This window comes from Sceloporus occidentalis, unplaced genomic scaffold (genome assembly GCF_023333645.1).
Source record: "Sceloporus occidentalis isolate IW3139 unplaced genomic scaffold, rSceOcc1.0.p SCAF_333, whole genome shotgun sequence".
Taxonomy (NCBI): Eukaryota; Metazoa; Chordata; class Lepidosauria; order Squamata; family Phrynosomatidae; genus Sceloporus; species Sceloporus occidentalis.
The window spans coordinates 402303-423006 of NW_028317313.1; the positions used below are offsets into that span (position 1 = coordinate 402303).

The 20704-nt window shown below is 41.7% G+C and overlaps 1 protein-coding gene across 1 annotated transcript; it reads right to left on the bottom strand.

Moving 5' to 3' along the window:
• Nucleotides 1-3821: 3821 nt before the first annotated feature.
• LOC149274406 (serine/threonine-protein phosphatase 6 regulatory subunit 1-like) lies at nucleotides 3822-18628 on the bottom strand. The gene is made up of 22 exons (XM_089505544.1): nucleotides 18402-18628; nucleotides 17613-17799; nucleotides 14199-14336; nucleotides 13306-13371; nucleotides 12823-12935; nucleotides 11961-12074; nucleotides 10860-11019; nucleotides 10484-10636; nucleotides 10091-10225; nucleotides 9926-9990; nucleotides 9182-9297; nucleotides 8700-8785; nucleotides 8285-8374; nucleotides 8102-8199; nucleotides 6524-6581; nucleotides 6274-6419; nucleotides 5743-5849; nucleotides 5318-5477; nucleotides 5098-5189; nucleotides 4550-4745; nucleotides 4109-4231; nucleotides 3822-3954 (listed from the first exon to the last, which is right to left on the bottom strand). Exons 1-22 carry the CDS (start codon nucleotides 18626-18628, stop codon nucleotides 3822-3824), a joined length of 2763 nt encoding a protein of 920 aa, XP_089361670.1.
• Nucleotides 18629-20704: the final 2076 nt, after the last annotated feature.

Consider the following 20704-nt stretch of genomic DNA (forward strand, 5'->3'; position numbering starts at 1 on the left):
ACATTCACAGCAGAAGAAACAGCATTACTCCAACCGTGGAAGTGTTAGAATATCGGGTTATATTCTGTTCTGCATTAGATTTTTTTACACAAGCATTAACAAAACTATATATATATATTTTGGTGATTAATAGCAAATACACTCCCTCCCCCCCCCCCCCACACACACTTACATCTACACACACACATGAACATAAACATATATACACCATCAGCGATTATATGTATAATTTATTTTTCTTTCCAGCAAAGGAAAAAAATAAAGGACACATATTTAAAATATTTTCAAAGTTCCAAAAGAAATATATAAATTATTTGTATAGCTTTTGAAATCATTTTTTTAACATTTTGTTTTTCATTAAAAAAATGAACATTTCCATCTGTCTGCTAAGTGTTTTTGGTTTTTTATTTTTATTATTTTTACGCTGAAACAATTGCATTGTTATTTTCCCAGAAATGCCATTCGAAAGGCACCGGGGGTGCATTAAAACAACAGAACAAAAAACTTTGAGTTTAGGTTTCCTTGATGTACCATTTTTCTCACAAAGTAACCAAGATGCCATAAACCTGCAAACGCTAGCTTTTAAAGGCTAGCGAAAGGCACATTAACTATTTTTTTTTTTCTGTTTGCAGAATACGGCCAAACAAACAAAACATTCTAAACTATGTATTTCTTAGCTCCTGAGCTAGTAAAGCGAGACCGATGCACTAAACTCACTGGAGCCTCGACTGCTTGTTCTTGTATGAGTAAACGGATCAGTGCATTAGGTCCGAATTGCAATATATTCTTTATTAGCCTTGTAACCTGGGCCTTGGAAGCAATTTTAGAACAGAAAACGACATACGTGTATTTAAGAGGAATGTTTGGAGACGAGTCACTTTATTAGCATCGCTGGAAAGCAGAAACGGTTACGGCCTCTCGCCCATACTTCAAAGTGGCCGCCGGTATAGCGCCGAGTGCCAGGGAATGGGTACCGTGCTACACGCTTGTGGGGCACTTAGAGGAATACACGTGATCCTAGATTCACAGCTCAGTGGTCCTAATAACGGTAGCTTATACAGGTATCTGAGGAATAGGGAGGTTGGCATACAGTTTTATATACTGCAGAGCTACAATTGTTACCGTTTGGGGAAGAAAACATTTTACACGGTGATTATACATAATATTTCGCAATAGGATGAACAGGCTGAACGGAATAGAAAACATCAGATGCGTTAAAATTTGTCCCCAGCGGGAGAACACCATTTTACTGCGAGCCTGTACAATTTGACCCAAAATAACTGCTAAGAACATGCTATAAAATATATAACAAACGCTTGGCACCGCCAGTCACTATTGCTCCGCGGTGTAAGACAGACTGATGGTTTCCATGTTACGTCACAAGGCAGAACGGGTTTTCCACCATAATGCAAGAAACTGTATAAGTGCTTGGCAGCTGGAAGGGTTAATCGTACATAACGCTTGTCTAAAATACTACATTTCAGCACCTTTACATGTTTTTCCTGGCTCGTGACACTCGTATCTATACACGTGTACATGCAAATTATTGCTTTTTTTTTTTTATTATTCAGCAGAGCAAAAACACACGGGTCATCGCGGTGCTCTATCGAATTCACCGGGAGGAAAGTGCAAGTAATAATATGCCACATGTTCATACAGACAAACAAACCTAAACAGTTTAAGGTCACAGAGAGACCGGGTGATTTCGCCGTCGTCGAGTATCACGCTTAAGAAATTGGGATCACGTTAGACTGCTGAATTTTTTTTGAAAACAAAACAGAAATAACATTCTCGTGCTTTATTCATCAATAAGGTGTGCGTTAAATCTTCATTTTTGCGGTTTGCTACCGTAATAGATCATAGAATGTTCAGGGTGTCTAGAATATTAGGATCTAAGGGATCCCCCCGCTTCAAAGAAACTGCTTGCCATCGCCGATAAGACATTCCAATTTTTCGCGCCTCGATGGAAAGTGTTGTCCCTTTAAAAGACTTCACATAAAACGTAAACAAAAAAAAAAAAATTATGTTTATCACCCGGCCCGTGGGACAGCTACTAGCTCTGCTCTTCTTGATGCATAGAATGACAACAGGGCCTGTGCAAACGTCTGCTAGGCAGGATAACCCAGAAAGGGCGTCCGCGGCCTAAACGGCGGCCGCAGAGAACGGCGACGTTAAAGAGGGAGGGCCCATTATCAGCCAGCCTTTCCATTCACAATTCAGAATATTTACAGAGCTTTGGGTTATAATGTAGGTATTTGTTTTTTTTAATGAGCTTATCACATATTATGGAACAATAAGGCACTGCTAACATTAAGGTCAATCTAACATCTCTGGGTCTGGTAGACTTCAGCTAATGTTGCTTTTGGTAAATCGCACTACTTCAAGTTTAAACTAGATATAGAACATAAAAATCTGAACATAGATGGGGGTGATAATGTCAATGAGCGCATTCATGAACAATGAGAAGAAAAAAAAAAAAAAAGCAAAACCAAAAAGGGTCAAATTGTCACCGATATTTTCGGAATTCTCTCATACAGAAGTGTGAGTGGAACCGACACGAAGCCTTCTTATAGTTGGGAAAACTCTACTCTGACCAACGACTGCATACAAACATCTCGTGTCAGGGAAAGGCAGGGATTTATATATTAAAAAAACAAAAAAAAAAAGCCCAAAAAATAGCGTGCCATCTTGTGCTTATGCATCTAAAATTTCTGATTCCAAAATAAAAAAAAAATAATTTAAGTTCTTTTTATTACTTACTGCAATTCGTTTCAGTATATATATATGTGCATACACATGAATGTTTATGTATGCATATATATATTTATAAATCTAACTTAACATCCATTAATCTCAGTACAAAAAAAAAAACCTGGTGTAAGAATGTTTACTTTGTCTTTATGTCCGCAAAACGGAGACTCGTGTAGAATTTATTTTGTTGCTTTGATGAACTGTCTCCGGTTTTTTTTTTTTTTGCTTTCCAAGGCGAAAGAGGCTCGGGCCTTTTCCCGTTCGGCAATCCATTCAGAGACGTGATAGATCTTTGGATAGACGGTCAGCGCTGTCAGACGAAAGAGGAAGATGCAGGAATTACCTAAAAAAAAATAAATCTACAATTTACGGCTGATCGGAGATAAGAAAAACTCTCGAGTGTTACCGTTTCCTTTTGGGATTAAGATTGGGTTTGGTTTAGGTTTGGATATTGTCTGAACCTGAAAAGTAGAAACTAAGTAAACACTTTCCATGCCACAGCTTGGGAATCACAGAACATGGCGGCTGGTAAGAACCATTCGGCCCATTTATCCAGCAAGAAGAGATGGCTTACAAATGGGTAAGATAACATGTAAAGCATCTCCTTTCTAGCACTTGTCAAGACTAAAAAATGGGCCATGTACGCCCTCCATCTATTATAGAGCGAACACTCGTCTTATTCTGTACGACTCGAGGGGTCTTGAAACGTAAGGCTCTACAGAATAGCGCTTTATTGCCCAAATATTTCAGTGAGAGAGAGAGATGGAAGACTGAAGAGCTCGTATGACTACAATGTAGACCGCAATTATAATGGAACATAACGGAAGACATCAAATATTCTGAAATAGCTGGAGTTCTAGCTTCAATGTCAATGCTGTATTGAGGACAGTCAGTGGATTCATATTCTGTGAAAAACGTATCCAAACGTTCTCTATAGCGAACCGAAACAGATAACGCGACTTCCTCCATTAATCACAGTAACACGCACTCGTTCGTCATATCTGTGCTAAAGCAGGACATGTATGACGTAGACAGCTTTGATACAGAGGCAGGAAAGTAATGTAGCGTACCTAATTTATGCTTTCAGAAGACTCTGTGGTTTTTCTGTCGGGTAGAGTGGGCCGCTGGACCTCGCTCTGTACAGCATTATGCAACGGGCTGCATTCTCTGGAAGGAAATGGAGCGATAAACACGGTGAAGTCGCTATAGCAACCATAAAACAGATTATTCACGTATAATTGCCTTTGTACATAACGCCCAGGAAACAAACTAAGCTTTAAAAGGTATTAGACAGCTGAATAGTAGACTTTGGTCATTACCATGGACTACATTACAGTTAATTCACGCTGCTACTTGCCTGTTTTCTTTCTGTTTTTCATTAGAATTGGTATCTATAGTGTCGTTTGGCAATTCCAATTTTTGTTGTTTTGATTCCCCTTCATCATCCATCTTCGAGGTAGATGGGGCTGTATTTTCTACCCTGTATAAAAATAAAAACATTAAAAAGTGTATAGAATAATAATAATAAATAATAATAATGATGACGTTGATGCAATCTATCCCTCTTAATACCTAGAACATGCTTTCTGGAAGAAACCATCTACCCCTACATGACCCTTCCCACATCGTCCTCGCCCTTTGTCTATGTACCAGTACGTCAACCAGCGTACGTGTTAATTTGGTTGGCCGCTTCGTATTCTGCCCTATTGTAACGGTGCGGCAGAACTCGCCGACTCTCCACAAATCCGATGTGATGTAGACGAGGGACTCATTGAAGAAACATTTAGGAAAATGATACCTGTCAGCAGATTGCGTGGCTGGCTGTGCCTGCGCTACAGACTCCTCGATTTCCCCGTTCCAGGTCCTGCACTCTGTTCCATCCCCGCGTTCAGAGTTTGTAGCTACCGGCACGATACCCGTTTCTGCTGCAGGACTCCGCGGTGACGCCGAACACTCCTGGGGGGTCTGCAAATCAGCTGAGGTTTGGGAGGTTACTGCGAGAAGCAAAATACAGAAACAAAAGTTGGCAGCAGCGGCTAAACATGTCTTTGGAGAGAAAACACACATTATAGCTGTATTAGCACAAGGGAAAATAGAGTCTTTAGTGCAGGGGCGTCCAACCTGCGGTCCTCCAGCTGCTGCAGGACTACATCTCCCATACTCCTCAGCCAGCCCCTTAGCTGATGTAGTCCTGCAGCAGTTGGAGGGCCGCAGGTTGGACGCCCCTGCTTTAGTGGATACCTTTTATTGGGCTAACACAGAAAAACTATATACACCTTTGGGACTTCAGAGGTCTCTTCCTCAGGCAGAACGCAAGATAACATACAAACAGAGCAGAATACTCACTTTCTGCTACAGACGCATCAGTTTTATGATCTTCCTGAGCTGTAAGGTTTTCTGGACGTACATTTGTTTCCTCGGGTACGTTTTCCTGTGAACTTAAGTAAAAGAGAAGACTATTTTAGAGAGGATGCTGGGTGTACACAAAAATAAACTGCTATGTAAACACAAACACACCATTTACACACACACAACAACACACACCCACACGACAACACACACCCACCTCATCTGTGAACCGTCGGCGAAAACAGCCCAGCCATCCTGGGGATTAACGGCAGCCACGGAGCCGTCCCACACGGAGGAACCCGTGTCCACCGGGGCAACCGACGGGGACGGAGAGGATTCTGCGGGCACGGAATCAAAGGATGGAGTCCAGCTGGGAGCTGTGGAAAAGAAAAATCATTAGAATCCATACAAGGAACATGTGGCAGCTTAACCATCGTATCAGCTTTCTAATAAAAACTAATTATTTTTTTGCTCCATCCCCAGAAAAACACCAATTAATGGAAATGTGGATACTAGGTGGATAGCAACAACCATATAAATAATAATAATAATAATAATAATAATAATAACGCAGTATAGACAGAAGGGAAAACCAAGCAGTAATTATTTCACATTGCCGCAGCGTGCTTGCGGTTTTGTTACCTTCCAATGCTTCTGGCGTGGGACCGTTGGGATTCGTACCGCCTCCAGAATCTTCCTCTTCCTCGTCAGAATCTCGGCTGTCTTCACTGTCAGTACTTCCGCAACTCCTGAACATAGAGAAACGCGGGTTATCCGGTAAAAAATTCCGAAATACAGCCTCATGTCACAAAAAAAGGAATTCCACCGTCTATGCCTTCCGAGATTAAATAATACGGCCTCAGTCAAAAGTAACCTGCTACTAAAACGCGATCAACGAAATAAAAGAAATAATCCTAAACACAAAACTGTTATAAATTATACCAATATTACGTTATATAAAGTGAAGCAAACTGTCATGTTCGCGTATGGATGAGATCATTGTGCTCTATACAGTTACTAAAGTGTTATTTTAATATACGTGGAGTCACATATTTGCTTCCACCTCCATACAAGCCTACGCTGTACACATCCACTGCTTCAGCCACAGATATTTGGGAATGTGGCATATATAAATGTAGACCTTGTTACATACACACAAGGAGAAGATATTACCTCGTGCCAGTGCTCTGCATGGTGCCCGAAGAGAACCGCATCTCCTTCTCTTGCCAGATGTCCTCTCCATCTGAGCCTTCATCGTCATCATCATCAAACTGTTGGATCCGTTCTTTGTAGCAGATCTCAAACAGATTGGAATTGGGCTGTAGAACAAGAATTCAATGAACGGATTCATGGACGTATAAACGCCGTTTGGTTTTTCTTCATCTTTTTAACAGAAATGAGTACATTTGAAATAAATACTTACACTCTCTTCATCAGCGTTGAGGGAGAACGTAATGTTGGCAGTTTTGTCAAAGGGAGCGCTGAAGAACCAAGAAAACAAATACTATAAATGAGTTGAACTACAAATCTTTGGTTAAGGCACTGCCAAGAGCTCGGAACATTTTTCCCTTAAAGGTGCTGTTCCACCACCATCACTTTTACACAATATTTAAAGAACTATTCTGGCAACCTTGAAGTTCTCCCATGAGCTAACCTCAAGGGTCATCCACGCAACTCTGTGGAACTTCCAGACGTCTTCACTGCTGAAAGCGTAATTGCCTGCCACCATCTCTTTGCTAAGACAAACCGCTGCCAGCGGGCTTCTCAATGTCTTTAGTTTAAAAAAAAAAATGTAAGAGTGGAACAGCACCTTTAACAAAACAAACGGCTCAAGAAGGACATTAGGAACGAGGAGATGCACGTCTTGTGTTGGCCCACCATGCAGTTGATGTAAAGCCGCCATGCACTTAAACCCACTCCGTGTGGCATTAAGATTTCGGGAAAAGGTGTTTGCAACGGCCGCCATCATGCGTTAACTTTCTCTCGTGCAAAAGTGACAACCGCAATGATTGTGCTCCTCTGGGATTTCAACAACATTTAACGCAACGGGAAAAAAACATCCTATAAATATGTGGCGTAGGTAAAAAAAAACAAAAAAAAAACAAACCAAAAAACCTTCAAATGGGAAAATATATGCTTTTTTGTCGTTTTTGAGTTGGGGTATGTATAAGGGAGGACGACCCTGATCAAATACTCAGTTCCTTTTTGATCTACTCTCTCACTTGAGAATACTGAAAGAAAAAAGATCCAATCATAAGAATTAATTTAATGTAGAAAAGACTACAAATGTTGTTGGAAATCCATTAAGCAACCTGTGCGTATTAGGCCAAATACGTAAACTGAAACAGACTGCCTGAAACCACACTCCTTCAGGAATAATGCAAGGACAAAACTGGCCTCTCCCAAAAACATTATTATTATTATTATTATTATTAAGTAATTTCCAGTCCTACAACAAATCGCTTAATGAAAGTGCGGCGGACGGGTTGCCGGGCAGTTACTGTTTCCATGCCTACCCCTAACTTTTGCCGTATCTTAGTATATTTTACCTCTTCAGCTGTCGAAAGTGAGCGCTGCAAGTCAGAGAGAAAGAAAAAGAAAGTGCATGCGCATGAAAAACAGGAACTGGACAGGGAGCCGGCGGCAGAATATAAACGCTAGCACACAACATGGTGACGACAAACCCAGGAGCATGATGACAGTGCCTTGTAAAGTGAAAAACAAACCCCTGCTTCAAACACCCTCCACCCGTTATAAATAAAATGCCATGTGCACTAGTCAGAGGCCTTCAAAGATAACGATCGGTGACATTATCAACAAACCCCGAGATAATGTCCTTTATTAGTGAATTGCACAAGTGGGCCTCACATCTCTCTAAATGGAAAGGGGGGCTTACTAAGGTAAAACCTAATTATTCACATATATAAAATCACACGTGTAAATGTGTGCCATGTAAAACGAGCAACCGTCATAAGGATATTTCAATTGAAAATGAACTCACTTGACACTCTCTTCCTGCTCCCCAAACTCTTCATCGTTGAAGCCAAAATGATCTATGAAGGCAGAAGTCATTTGCTGCATCTGGTAGTCCACAAAGGCCTGGAGATAAGAGGCACGCATTAAAAACAGAAGCGTTTACTCTCTAGGTACAGTGACACAGGCTGTGTTACCATTATAAACACACCTGCTGGAGCACAGCTTCCTGGGGAAAGTTGAATTCTTTCAGGTCATTCTCTTCATCATCGCTGGATGAGTGCATGTTCCTGGTGTTGACCTGAAGGTAGATTAAAGAAAGTATAAACGGCTCTTATTGCAGTCAACACAACGAAGTGTATATTGGCAGCCCTTCACCGACATATTGTACCGAGTACGACAGAGGTGACAGAGAACATACAGAAGATGCTCAAGGAAATAGCTGGACCAAGTTACACAGACATCAACACAAACACTTTGAAGACCGAGTGTGGTTTTCAAAACTTATGACCAAGTTCTAAGAAAACAAATCCCAAATGATACACAAAATCCTTTCAGTTCTAGATGTTGCCACTTTGTTATTCCCACACATTTCTGAAAAAGTCTAAAGACCAAACGAAGCTTACGAGGTCTACAGTATTCTTCTTGTTGGTGTCTGTGAGGGACCCAGAAACAAAGTTATCCCATCGCTCCTGCTCTTCCTCCGGCAGATCTAAGGAAATAGAAAATATTTGTTGCGTTCAGTTAAATGAACCACGTTGGAGCATAAAGGTTTCTATTTAACAAAGCTTTCATTACCAAATGACCAAGCCGAGAGGAAAGGGTACCCGGAAGAGCGGTTACTGGGCTGGCCGATGTTCTGTATACCGAATAGGATTGAAATTATCGGGGAGATTTGTTTTTCAAATCAAGGAAGTTGGCTAGAAATTGAGAGTGTAGATAACCAACTGTAGAGGTTTTAAAGTGAACTATACTTGGCATCCAAACACAAATGGGATTGCGGTGAATCAAATCTATGAACCATATCGCCGTGAGAAGATAATCCAAGAGCTCATCGTTGTGTACTTTAGAACATTTTGAAAGGAAGAGTTGACAAGTTTGTCCTCACCTTTAATCAGCTGGGCAACAAGGGTGACATTGGGGCCCTTTTCAGAACTGTGGACGAGCGCATTTGCGATTTTCGTCAGGTGACCCATAAAGCCCTTTCGCCTTCCACCTTCTGACCTAAAACCAACAGCAAATCGTCTAACTAAACGGCAACTAATGCACCAAAGTGTTAGAGAAGGAGGGGACCATAGTCGTTCGCTACATGCATGATTATGCCACTGTGGGTTCATTTTCCTCCTCAAAAGACAAAGCCATGTTTAACCCCTTAAGGACAACGGGTTGTCATTAAACCCATTAAAAACAATACATTGTGAGGCCGTACATGTACGGGCTTTGTCACGAAGAGGGTGATATAAATCTTGTGCACCGGGGCAAACCATAAAACTGGCTTTTTCGCCCACAACCGACGAGCTGAATTTGCGACTCTGCTCAGGCTGGGTGCATTAAGCAATTCATTTCGTTCCAGCACACATCTATTCTGTTATTTGTCCTGGAATGTCTTGGCAAGGCCCAGCATACGTTATGGACAACCTTTTACATCTCTACAAATAGAAACCTCAAAAAAAATAAATAAAAAATACCAAAAAGGTATTGTTTTAGCTTAATTAAACCCGTGTCATAATATTGCATAATAGGGGACACGTGTCTCTGTTTATAAGATGGTAATGAATTACACAGTATGACACCAAAGCTCATTTCCCTGCTGTTGATAAAAGGGTTAAAGAGGGAAGGGAAAGTCACTTACTGTTCCTTCTCATTTTCTTCCCACGCCGAGAGTATTCGCTGAACTAGCTGGCATTTCTGTAAAAGCTAACATACATAATGATACATGTCAGATAGTTAATACTTTATACACCTTCCGTTCGCTTACCCCCCTCCCGTGGTAACAACGGCCTACAAGAGCTCTTACATATTTCACAAGCGGGTTCTCCAGCAGGTCAATCTCATTGGTTTCTTCAATAGGAGTCGAACTTAAAATTGCGGCGACGCAAACTTCTACTTGGGCGTGCAGGAAATTGTTGTACATGTATTTGAAATAGAGATTCTGGCAAAGGTACAAGCGAAAGATACATTAAACACGAGCTCGACCGACGTGCCGCAGGGTTAGTCTTTATTTTAGTCAAATCTGTTGCATGTAACGGGAAAATATAATAGAAATGAAATACGGCTTCATGAAACCTTAAATTCTAGACGTTAAAGAGCAGAAAAGTCAAGTAAATGTAATAGGTGTTGTAATAACGGTGCCGGGGTTTGTCATGTTATTAAAACACTCATCAGCACTCCGTATGCAATTGTAACTTACCAGTATGATGTTGAGGGTGTCCAGATCAATCAGCTCTTTGTTTAAAGCCCTGTTGTTTGCATTAATTACGCTAGTAAGCAGTTTCACCACATGGAGACGGGTATTGCCCAAAGGGGGATCCAGCAGACCCCAGGTGGTCTGCAAGCGCTCTTTCTGCACAATGGAGACCAAAACAAAAAAAAATGAAATCTCATGGCATTACAGAATAAATATCTAAAGCAAGTTTTATACAATAAAAAAATACACTTAAACTTGTCATAAAATCCTCTAGAAGAGGAGAGAGAGCGCGTTTTGTTACATTTTAGAGTGGGGGGGGGGATTGCCAACGTTCACCTATTTCTTGTCTTTTAAAATAGTAATGTGGGCAGTTTCTTACCCTTGGTGGATCAACCAGGAGCTGCTGAAACTCTCTCAAGCGCTGCTTGATGGCAAGCAATGTGCCTACACTGGCTTGGGTGTTGGAAGAGTCCGGAGGGTTGATTTCCAATTGGCCTTCAAGGTTACAATAGAAGCCGCCCAAACCTCCTAGCTCAGACCTGCAGAGGAAACGCAAAGCAAGGCATATAAAAGATGCGAGATAAGCCAGGAACTGAATCTGTTAAAAACAATATAAAAAAACTACACAAGACACCACATCGGCAAATAAGACTCCAGCGCATGCCCCCAACAATCCAGGCATCCCAATTAGGACATCTGCGTTGTGGGGCGAGGAGCAGGGCCCGGAGATACAACTATCCACTTCGCTTACCCAACGAAGAACCTTGGGAGCTACTGAGCAATAGTACTATCCATTCATTCATTTTACAGCTCACTGTGCTGTCAGGAGAGAGGAGAGAGGAGAACACCCCCCCCCCCCCCCCGCGGTCCATCATCCTCACTGTCCTCAGGACTGTCACAGAAAACTGAGACACCTGGGAGCTATGCCAATGTGCCACGAGTGTAAATAAAAATCAGAAAACATAATAAATGGGGTATAGAAGAGTAAAAACAGACTTTTGCCAAAGTAAGGATATCGCTACAAACTACAACACTATTATACCAGCGAACTAGGTATTTAAAAGTTATAATTGAAAGAATGGTCCACTCTCAGTCTTAGTATCCCAAAACTTGAGAAAATTAGGAATTTGATTCAAAACACGAAAAAAAACTAAAAGAAAACATGAAAATATTCAAGTGTAATATAAACTCCTCCAAGTGACAATGTAAGCGGATAAATCCCTAATATGCAAAAAAGAGGAGGTTGTCCAGAAATGACTTTCTTGGCTGAGCATTAAATTGCGGATAGGGGTTTTGTCACAGCCTCAAGTGCAAAGCATGTTAATTAAGGCTTTAGATCCCACAAAAGAGAATTTAAATGCAAGACATCGAACTTGGCAAGCACGCTACTTAATAAAAATCTACAGACTTTTTTGGAATATAATGATGTAAGAAACAGCAAGTTCTGACAGCAATTTTCCTTAAAGTTTTCAAAATCTACCTTGGTCTGCGAGGCTCCAGCAGCGTCAAAAGCACTTGAATGCCGTGAACAATGACAGATTCATTATGTTCTCCTTCAAACATGTTGCTTAGGAGCTGCTCGATCGTTTCCTGCCTTTTCAGAGGAACAAACACACACACACAAAAAAAAAAGAGACCTTTATAAAAGCTCCATCGCAGTTTACCGGCTACTGGAAGGGTGCTGGACGACAACACAACGGGCCGAACCTCATTTACAATACAACCCGGGCGAACGTTACGCTTATTGCATATTCTATGATAATAAAGCCTTTATAGAATTAAGCTTCGGCGTCTTCATTGCATTGCCGAGTGGAACATTATACAGACTGGCTAAACCGATAGCTACCAACTGTCCCTCTAAGACGGACAGTCCCTCTTGTCCATAAATGCCTCCCCCTCCCCATCCTTTTTTTTTTTTTATCTGAAAAAGTTTGCAGGGTATGAGGGCATCCCAGTGTTCTACAGCTTGGAAACTCATGATAATTTGCATAGTTAGAGCAGAAAAATGTTTTACAGCTTTATTTGTGTATATAAAATACATTCTTGTGATGTGTTGGGGGTATGCAACTCTTTCCGGACCCAGAGACCGGACCCAGGCTCTGGGAGGGCTCAATATGAGCATGTGCAAGCGGACCCCCCCCCCTTTGATTTTGTCTTGTGCTGCTTGGACCTGTCTGTGCACGGATGATGAGCTACTGACTGAATGGGTTAATCCCAAATGAAAAGAAATCGGAGGCAGGGAAAGCAGAATAGTTGTTCTCTATCAGTCGTGTGAAGTGGACATGATTATCTGTCTGATTTATATCATAAAAAGCATGGCTAATTACAAACTCTTGACTTACTTCTCTAGAGTGACCAGGAGCTGATCCGGCTCGGGGCTATCCTGAATCTGTATCATCTGCTCGCGGCTCAGGCGAATGATGTCACATAGCGACTGGGAAGCGTTGGAATGTTGCTAGACGAAAACACAAGAAATAAAAATGATTCCCCTCGTACTCTGAGATCGTAGCCCAAATACCCATCCCCAACAAATGCCGCACGAGTACAAACCATCCATCTCATTACTAACCTCCCGCAGCATAATCCCAGCACTACCCACGCTGTTAAAAAGGTACAGTTTACTTTTCCCGGCACCGCCTCTAAAGATGAAGGCATATTAAAGTACTCCAAGTCCTTCAACGTACTCATTAAATAAGCACCTAGCGGGGGTAGAAGCTGCAGCGCTGCAGCTTCCATCCTCCTCAGCGGTCTGAAGATACTTGCCACTAATTGGCTTGACAGAACCGAGGACAGGACAAGTGGGAGAGCTTGTGGTCATCACTTACATTGTCATCCTTGGAAGGGTGAATCATCTCAATGAGTCTTTGTACTATTTTCTCTTCGTTAAGCCACTGTAGGAAAGAACGGGAAAAGGAACTCGATTTAGTTAAAGGTTGTATACAGATACAGTATGGAGAGCTCTCTGGTACAAACTTACGTTAAGGAAGCACAAAGCAAGCATCGCTTTCCTGCCGCATATAAGAATCCCATTGCTTACTACCAAACTATGTCTGAACTTCATAAGAAACAAAGAGCTTCCTACGATATTATAAATGGGGGACAAGCATCTTCAAAAAGGAAAAGTGACAACTAGCCTATTCTATAGGAGCAAGTCTTATTTTCAGTTCCATGGTATTATATGGAGAAGAAACATTAGACATAGAACATGATGGCAGATAAGAACCATTCAGCCCATCTAGTCTGCCCAACCTTTCCTTAGTTCCTGGCCTTATATTATATCTTGCTTAGACTTATACCAACCCCACGCTTGCGTAATCTCTTTCACTGTATTAACATTGAGCGTATGACTATGTCCTCTTGTTGGGGCAGTATTTTTTTTTTTTTTTAATAAACTCTCTTCCTTTATCGTGTTGATTCCCTTTTAGTATTTAAATGTTTCTATCATATAAAGCGTCTGTCACGTCTTTCTTCCAGGGTATATAGGTTAAGATCCTTTTACCTTTCCTGGTAAGTTTTATCCCATAATCCATGAACCTCTTTTAGTAGTGTGCGGTACCTTTAGATTATTATGGCCAACCCCCCCCCCCCTTATGAATCTAAGACCAAAGACCAATGCAGTCTGGGGTTTGTGAAATGTAACTTAAGCAAGAGCAACAACCTTCTATGAATAAGATAACAAGCATTATCGTATCATATCAGGGTCATTGTTTCTACTTACATTAAACACGTCCTGCCTGAGCTGGGGCTGCTCCACGCACGTCAAAAGCCGCAGTAAGAGATCCATGATGGCAGACGTCCCGATGTGTTGCAGCAATAAACTCACAAAGTCATCTTTCTTTCGTAGAAAGGCTATGATCTGCGACACAAACGCAAACTATTTCAGAGTGAGAACTACTTTGTGACAGCTTCAAAACATATATACCGGATATATATGGAGCCAGGGCTCATCAATCATCTTATTCCTTAGAAAATTATACTTTGAAGAATTGCAGAAAAAAAAATGAAAAAAAAGCACTTTTTGCATTGTTTGTGATGTCTTGTGTATTACAAGACATCACAAAGTGCTATACAAGGAGGCTTATTAAAGTTTACTCATTGGGAGCCATGGCCCAAATTCTTGCCGCTGATTGGCTGCTTAAGGTGTCAATAAAATGGCAAGAAAATGGTTCCATAGAAATCACTGGGGGCACTTTATACACATTAACAGGGTCTGGACAGCCTTCGGCACGCAGCGTTCAGCAGATCAGCGCTGATCTGACTGGAAGGGAGCATTCAGCTGCAGGGTGGGGAACAAGGCATTTTCTGCAGCATCCTCCGTGCATGCACAAACCTGAACACGCAAACATTTAAAGGGCTTATCATATGTATTAAAGTGCATATCGGCCATGCAAATTACATCAGTGACGCACAAAGGAGATATAAAACACGGTTGGAAGCACACAGAAGAGAGTAAGCCCGATTAGCCATTTCTACTTCACTTGGACTTTATCCCCATGTTCCACATGAGCGACTCTTTATAGCTTTTTAAACAGTTCACACCAGTGGCATCGCTACAGGGGGGCAATTGCCCCCCCTAGGTTATTCATTGCCCCCCCGCCGAATTTTTAACCACCCAGGAGAGTCCCGCAATGGGACTTTAACCCCTTGACTGCTAACGACGGCATGGTGCCGTCGCTAGCAGTCCCAGTCAGGTGCTAACGACGGCACCTTGCCGTCACTAGCACTACCTTACCTGTGGACCTCCATCACCACCTACCCCGGCGATCTGCCCCTCACACTGAAGGGCATCACCGGGGCCACCCGATCTGCCTGGTGACGTCACCGCGCAACTTTATTAAACAACTGACAATTGTCAGTTAAAGAGGTATGGGGGCATGCTGCTTAGATGCCTGTATCTCAGGCATGTAAGCAGCTACAGACCCCCTACATATACTGTTGGAAAGGTAATCGCCTCACCTTTCCAATATAGATTGTAAAAATAATAAAAAATATTAAGTTAAAAAAATAAAAATGTAAAAAAAATGATTTGGGGGTCTCTAAGGGCAGATAAAAAAAGATCAAAATTGCCTAGAGACCCCCCAAATTTAATTATTTAAACATAAAGTAGTGTAACTTTAAAAAAAAAAGTTTAGGTATTCTAGCTAAATGATCACTGTGGTAGCCAATGTTACCACAGCGATCATATAGCTATAAAAAGTCACATTCCCTTTTTAAAAATGGGCGATACTAATTTTTAATCCTATGATCCCTTTGATCATGGGGTTAAATTTAGCCAACGGTAGAGGGAGGCAATTTTTGAAATCCTGATGAACTGCAAATATTAAAATCAGCCATTTAGCCTGTGCGGTACGTGAGTAACCATCTCATCCCTGGAGCGCCTTGCATTTTTACTGCAAAATTTATTTTTGCTGTAAAAGTGATTTTTTTCCTCCCTTTACCATCATTTCTTTGGGATTGTAAGGGGAAAGAATGGTGTGTGCTTCTGTGAGTGACTGTATGGAAAGAATGGTGTGTGCTTCTGTGAGTGAATGTACGTATAGTATGGTGTGTGCTTCTGCGAGTGAATGGAGATATGAAAGGCGTGTGAATGATCAGTAATTAGGGTTGAAGCCTTGACGTGGCATTACTGCTCACGTAGGAAGTTAAATTATGGCACAAAAAGTACACATTTGCAAAAACGACATCCCTTGGCGCATCAAATGAGCGGCTGCATGTGTTTCTAGTACAAACCTGGAGTGCGCAAGACACAAATGAACATGCCGCTACGGTTAGAATAAACATTTTCTAGCCAAAGCGACATATTCCATCATTATTTGTGCACTCAACTTTTGTCCTAGAAATACATGTAACCCCTCATTTGAAGCTCCAAGGGGTGTAGTTTCTTAAAATGGATGAATTGTCTGAATGAGGGAGAGCATGAGTTAATATGTGGATGATTTGTCTGAATGAGGGAGAGCATGAGTTAATATGTGGATGATTTGTCTGAATAAGGGAGAGCATGAGTAAATATGTGGATGAATTGTCTGAATGAGGGAGAGCATGAGTTAATGTGAATGAATTGTCTGAATGAGGGAGAGCATGAGTTCTCTGAATTAAAGTGTGAATTAGTGAGTGACTGTAAAAGTGTTTGTGTATCATAGATGTATAATTGTGGAAGGGCACAGATGGCACTAGCAGGATGTTTGAGCCTTGGGGACCAAGATGGCACAGGCAGGGTGTATATGGGAAAAAGATGGCAAATCTTATGTGTGTTATCTGGGTGCTGGCCAGGTTCTATGTGGGCAGCGTGGTTGGGGTGTGCAACCTGTGATCTATCCCTGTAATTTAGGGGTTTTTAAATACACCTTTAATGCCGTGATTTTATGTGAATTCCAATTGATCTGTACCGGCAAAGCTTGGTTTGTGTGTTCTTCTGTAGATCCATATCTGCTATGCTATGTTTCCATACATTATTTATGTATACCTGCAAATACAGGGTTTGTATGTCTTGTTCAGTTGATTAATACCTGCAATGCTGTTTCCATGTATTTATTTGATCTATACCTGCAATGCTACATTTCATATATTATTGTATACCTGCAAATACAGGATTTGTATGTCTGTTCATTTGATATATGTTTGTTTATTTGATATATGTTTATTTGATATATACATTCAGTGCTGAGATCACAAGTGAATTTCAATTGATCTATACATGCAAAGCTGGGTTTGTGTGTTAATGTGTTGATCCATACCTGCTATCGGCAGCAGGGTCTAATATTATATATCGGCAGCAGGGACTAATATTAGGCCCTGAAATCATTTAGTGCAAAAGTTAAGGTATTGTGTTGTTTAAAGGATTTCAAGGATTAGTCGTACTAAATTGTGGCTTCAGGCTTCCCATGTTGAATGATCAAGTATTGTTTTGTCCAATAACAAAAGTATCATTCCATAGCACATTACTTTTCGCAATATATATATATATGTGTGTGTGTGTGTGTTTTTTCAGTGGTATGATTTAATGGTGGAAATTATTAATGCCCCCCCAAGTTTGACTGTGGTATCTTGTGTGCCCCCCCCTATATATTGTTTCTAGAGTCACCACTGGTTCACACGCAGGGATCCGTGTTTTTCCTCCCCGTGAGGAGGTTACCTGTTCGGTCTTTCTGTTGATTAGGATGCCCATTACTTTGCTGAAAAAACTCGCCAACAAAGGATTCAGGTTTTCGTTGTTCTGCAGAAAGCCGTACAGCCTCTTCAGTAAAGACTCGTCCTCCCCTAAGGCGTCGTTAATTTGCGATACATCCGCTGTTAGGATTTCACAGGACACGCTGGGATATCTAATAAAGAAACGTTGGATACGCTATAGATAAACGTGCAGGACATGTCATGATATAACTGAACTATAACCCATGGTATATAATATATATCTAGATCACCATTTCCTACTCAGGTCTTGAACTGTATAATTGTATATCCGTCGTCGCTGTGACAACATGTTACATGTATACGGCTATTTGAATGGGTAGAGTTATTTATTGATTTATACAGCGCCACCATATGTTGCAGTGCTGTACAAAGGGTAACATAGAAGGGGGTACAATCGGGGTTCTCTTTTCACGTTACAGCTTCTTGACGTCGTTATACAGTATGAAACCAATAACCTTCTACTGCATCGTTTTTGGAGTTCACCCATTGAATTATACATTATACAGGGCCTGCTCAAGCCTTCTTGCTTGAGAAACCTGCCAGAGTTGGCCCTTTGTAATAAGTAGTAAAGTGTGAATTGAAACTCTCGCCGTTAAGTGAATAGAGCCCAGAGTCTATCCAAAAGTTATGGGGGGGTGGACGACAAAGATACGTCCTAAGGACCGGAGACTGTAACAGACTGGGTATCCAGGCTGTTTCCACCTGTGCGCAAGGCATTTGTTTTCCCACTTACTTGTATCTCAACTTTTCATCCACGTCGTCCGACGGCTCCTCCGTGATGCAGGTGACCAGCTCTTCCATGTGTTGAGGCTGCACCAAGAACTCCACGAGCTTGCGGTTCATCACTTTACACTCCTGCAGAACGTCCTCCTCTTCCAGCAGCTCGAACAGGGTAACGTTCTCCCGCTCCAGCAGGGTGTCCACATGTGAACTGGTGTGCAGGTCAAACTTCCAAAACATGGTTCACTAGAAAAGAAAAGATGCGCGCATGGAAATATTGAGACTTTTTCTAGGAAGGGAACCAGCTTAGAAGATATAGTAGATATATATAGTGATATTCTGGGTGACTTTCATCGCTTAAACACAACACTGATGCTGCGCATGCAACAAAGTCCTTTCCTCCATAGACGTTCAGAGGGTCAGAGGGTCACTTGGGTTATTAAGACCAAGAGATTGTATTTACTACAAGGTAGATATATATATATATATATATATATCACACACAATTTACCAATTGATACAGCATTGTGATATTCTGCAGTGTGGTGCCGTGCATCGCATAACAACTTGGACTTACAGCAACAAAAGTGAGAAGGGCCCGGCTCAAGTGAGGTTAAAGTATAGAAGGAGGTGGGGTATATTACACGAGGGGTTAAAGTGCATTTTTACGTTTAATCAGAGGGAGTGCGCGCATATGGATCTGCGTTTACATAGTTCTCCCATCCATTTATCCGGCCTCACCCAGGACCTCTGTAGAGCGAGACTTTGATGACAGTGAGACGTACAGATACGGCCAGCGGCAGAACGGGACTGTTTAACAATCAAAGATTTGGGGACATTTACACAAATGATACCACGGAAGGGCCACCTCCATCATGTTCCTGGTAATTAGCAGGTGGCTTCAGTTTGCATTTACTGGGTATCTGGGAACCATGAATGGCAGCAGAGGTCCTGCTGCTGGCTGCTTCAGCGCTCTCTATTGCAAACTCTCATCCCATTTCCTCGCGTTCTTCCTTTCCTTATTACAATCTGGGAGATTACTTTTTTGGTATTATGTATATTAAAGAAACTAAAACATACTGGTGATAAGACCCCGAATCTGCTGGGTGTGGAAATTCACAGTACAAGTTGTTTGAATCTGTTTTACCGGCAAAAAACGCAGACATCGGCGCTTTAAAAGGGACTCCCCCCCGCGGGGAGTAAAGACTCGGACCTTAATCACTCGCTGGTCTCATCTCAGATCCAGGATATCTTTATGACTGTCCCATGCATGTACAGATACCCTCACTCTATTAGCCTCAACCATTTCTGATGGTAAGCCAGTCCCTTAATCTACCACCATATCACTGATGTAATTGTTATCCTACAAACCCTCCTCTGAATGTTCTCCAACATATCGATACCCTTCTGAAGATGCGTACAGCACCTGAAGTCCAATCTTAAATCAGTTCCAGGGGACAGTGTTAATTCTATCGTATGCATTAAAGTATATATTATATACTTATTATATGGCAGAAACAAGCAACTTAGTTTCGACATGAATATTCACCAAGAGAACCAACGGCGGTTATTCAGTAACCTCGGCAGGAATTTTGTACGGCCAGCACTGATCCTTTCCAATACATACCGGGCAGGGGATATGTTATATTCTCTAATCTGGAAGTTTATCTTAAAGTACTTTAATGCACATTATAGCTGGTAGGTCCCTTTAAATCAAAGTGGTCTCCCCATCTCCTCCGCATGGAGGTATTCTGAAGACACCATCCACCCCATAGCACATGACCTGTCTATGGGGCAGGAGATAGGATGAGTGCGTGGCCCACCGGGGCCTGGATAAATAACTTACAGGCACGCGTTCTGTTTATTGCATTATTTTTAATATAATATTCTGCCAGCTCCGTAGGTCACTGGAGGGAGTGAATGACATGTAATACGCACTTGGCAGAACGTGTAACCTCTGGCTGCTCGAGGCTATAGGAAAGCTGTCTGTACATGTCAAAGCACACAGACCCGAAGACATTCGATTCAAAACAAGAGGGAGGAAAAAAAAAAAAAAAAACGGCGAGTGCGACCTGAGCTTCGAGAAACCCGCGCGTCCCGGCAATCTTAGAAACAAAGTCTGACGGCAGATTGGAACCATTCGACCCATCATTCTCCCGCTTTAAACCAACAAATATACCAATCCCAAGCCTCTACCACTTCTGCCGGGAGGCTGTTCTATCTACCACCCTCTCAGTAACGGAAATGTAATTACATTCATGCCTTAGTACAAAATGGAAGGCAAGAACAAAGATAACTTGTTAAGAATTCAGACAA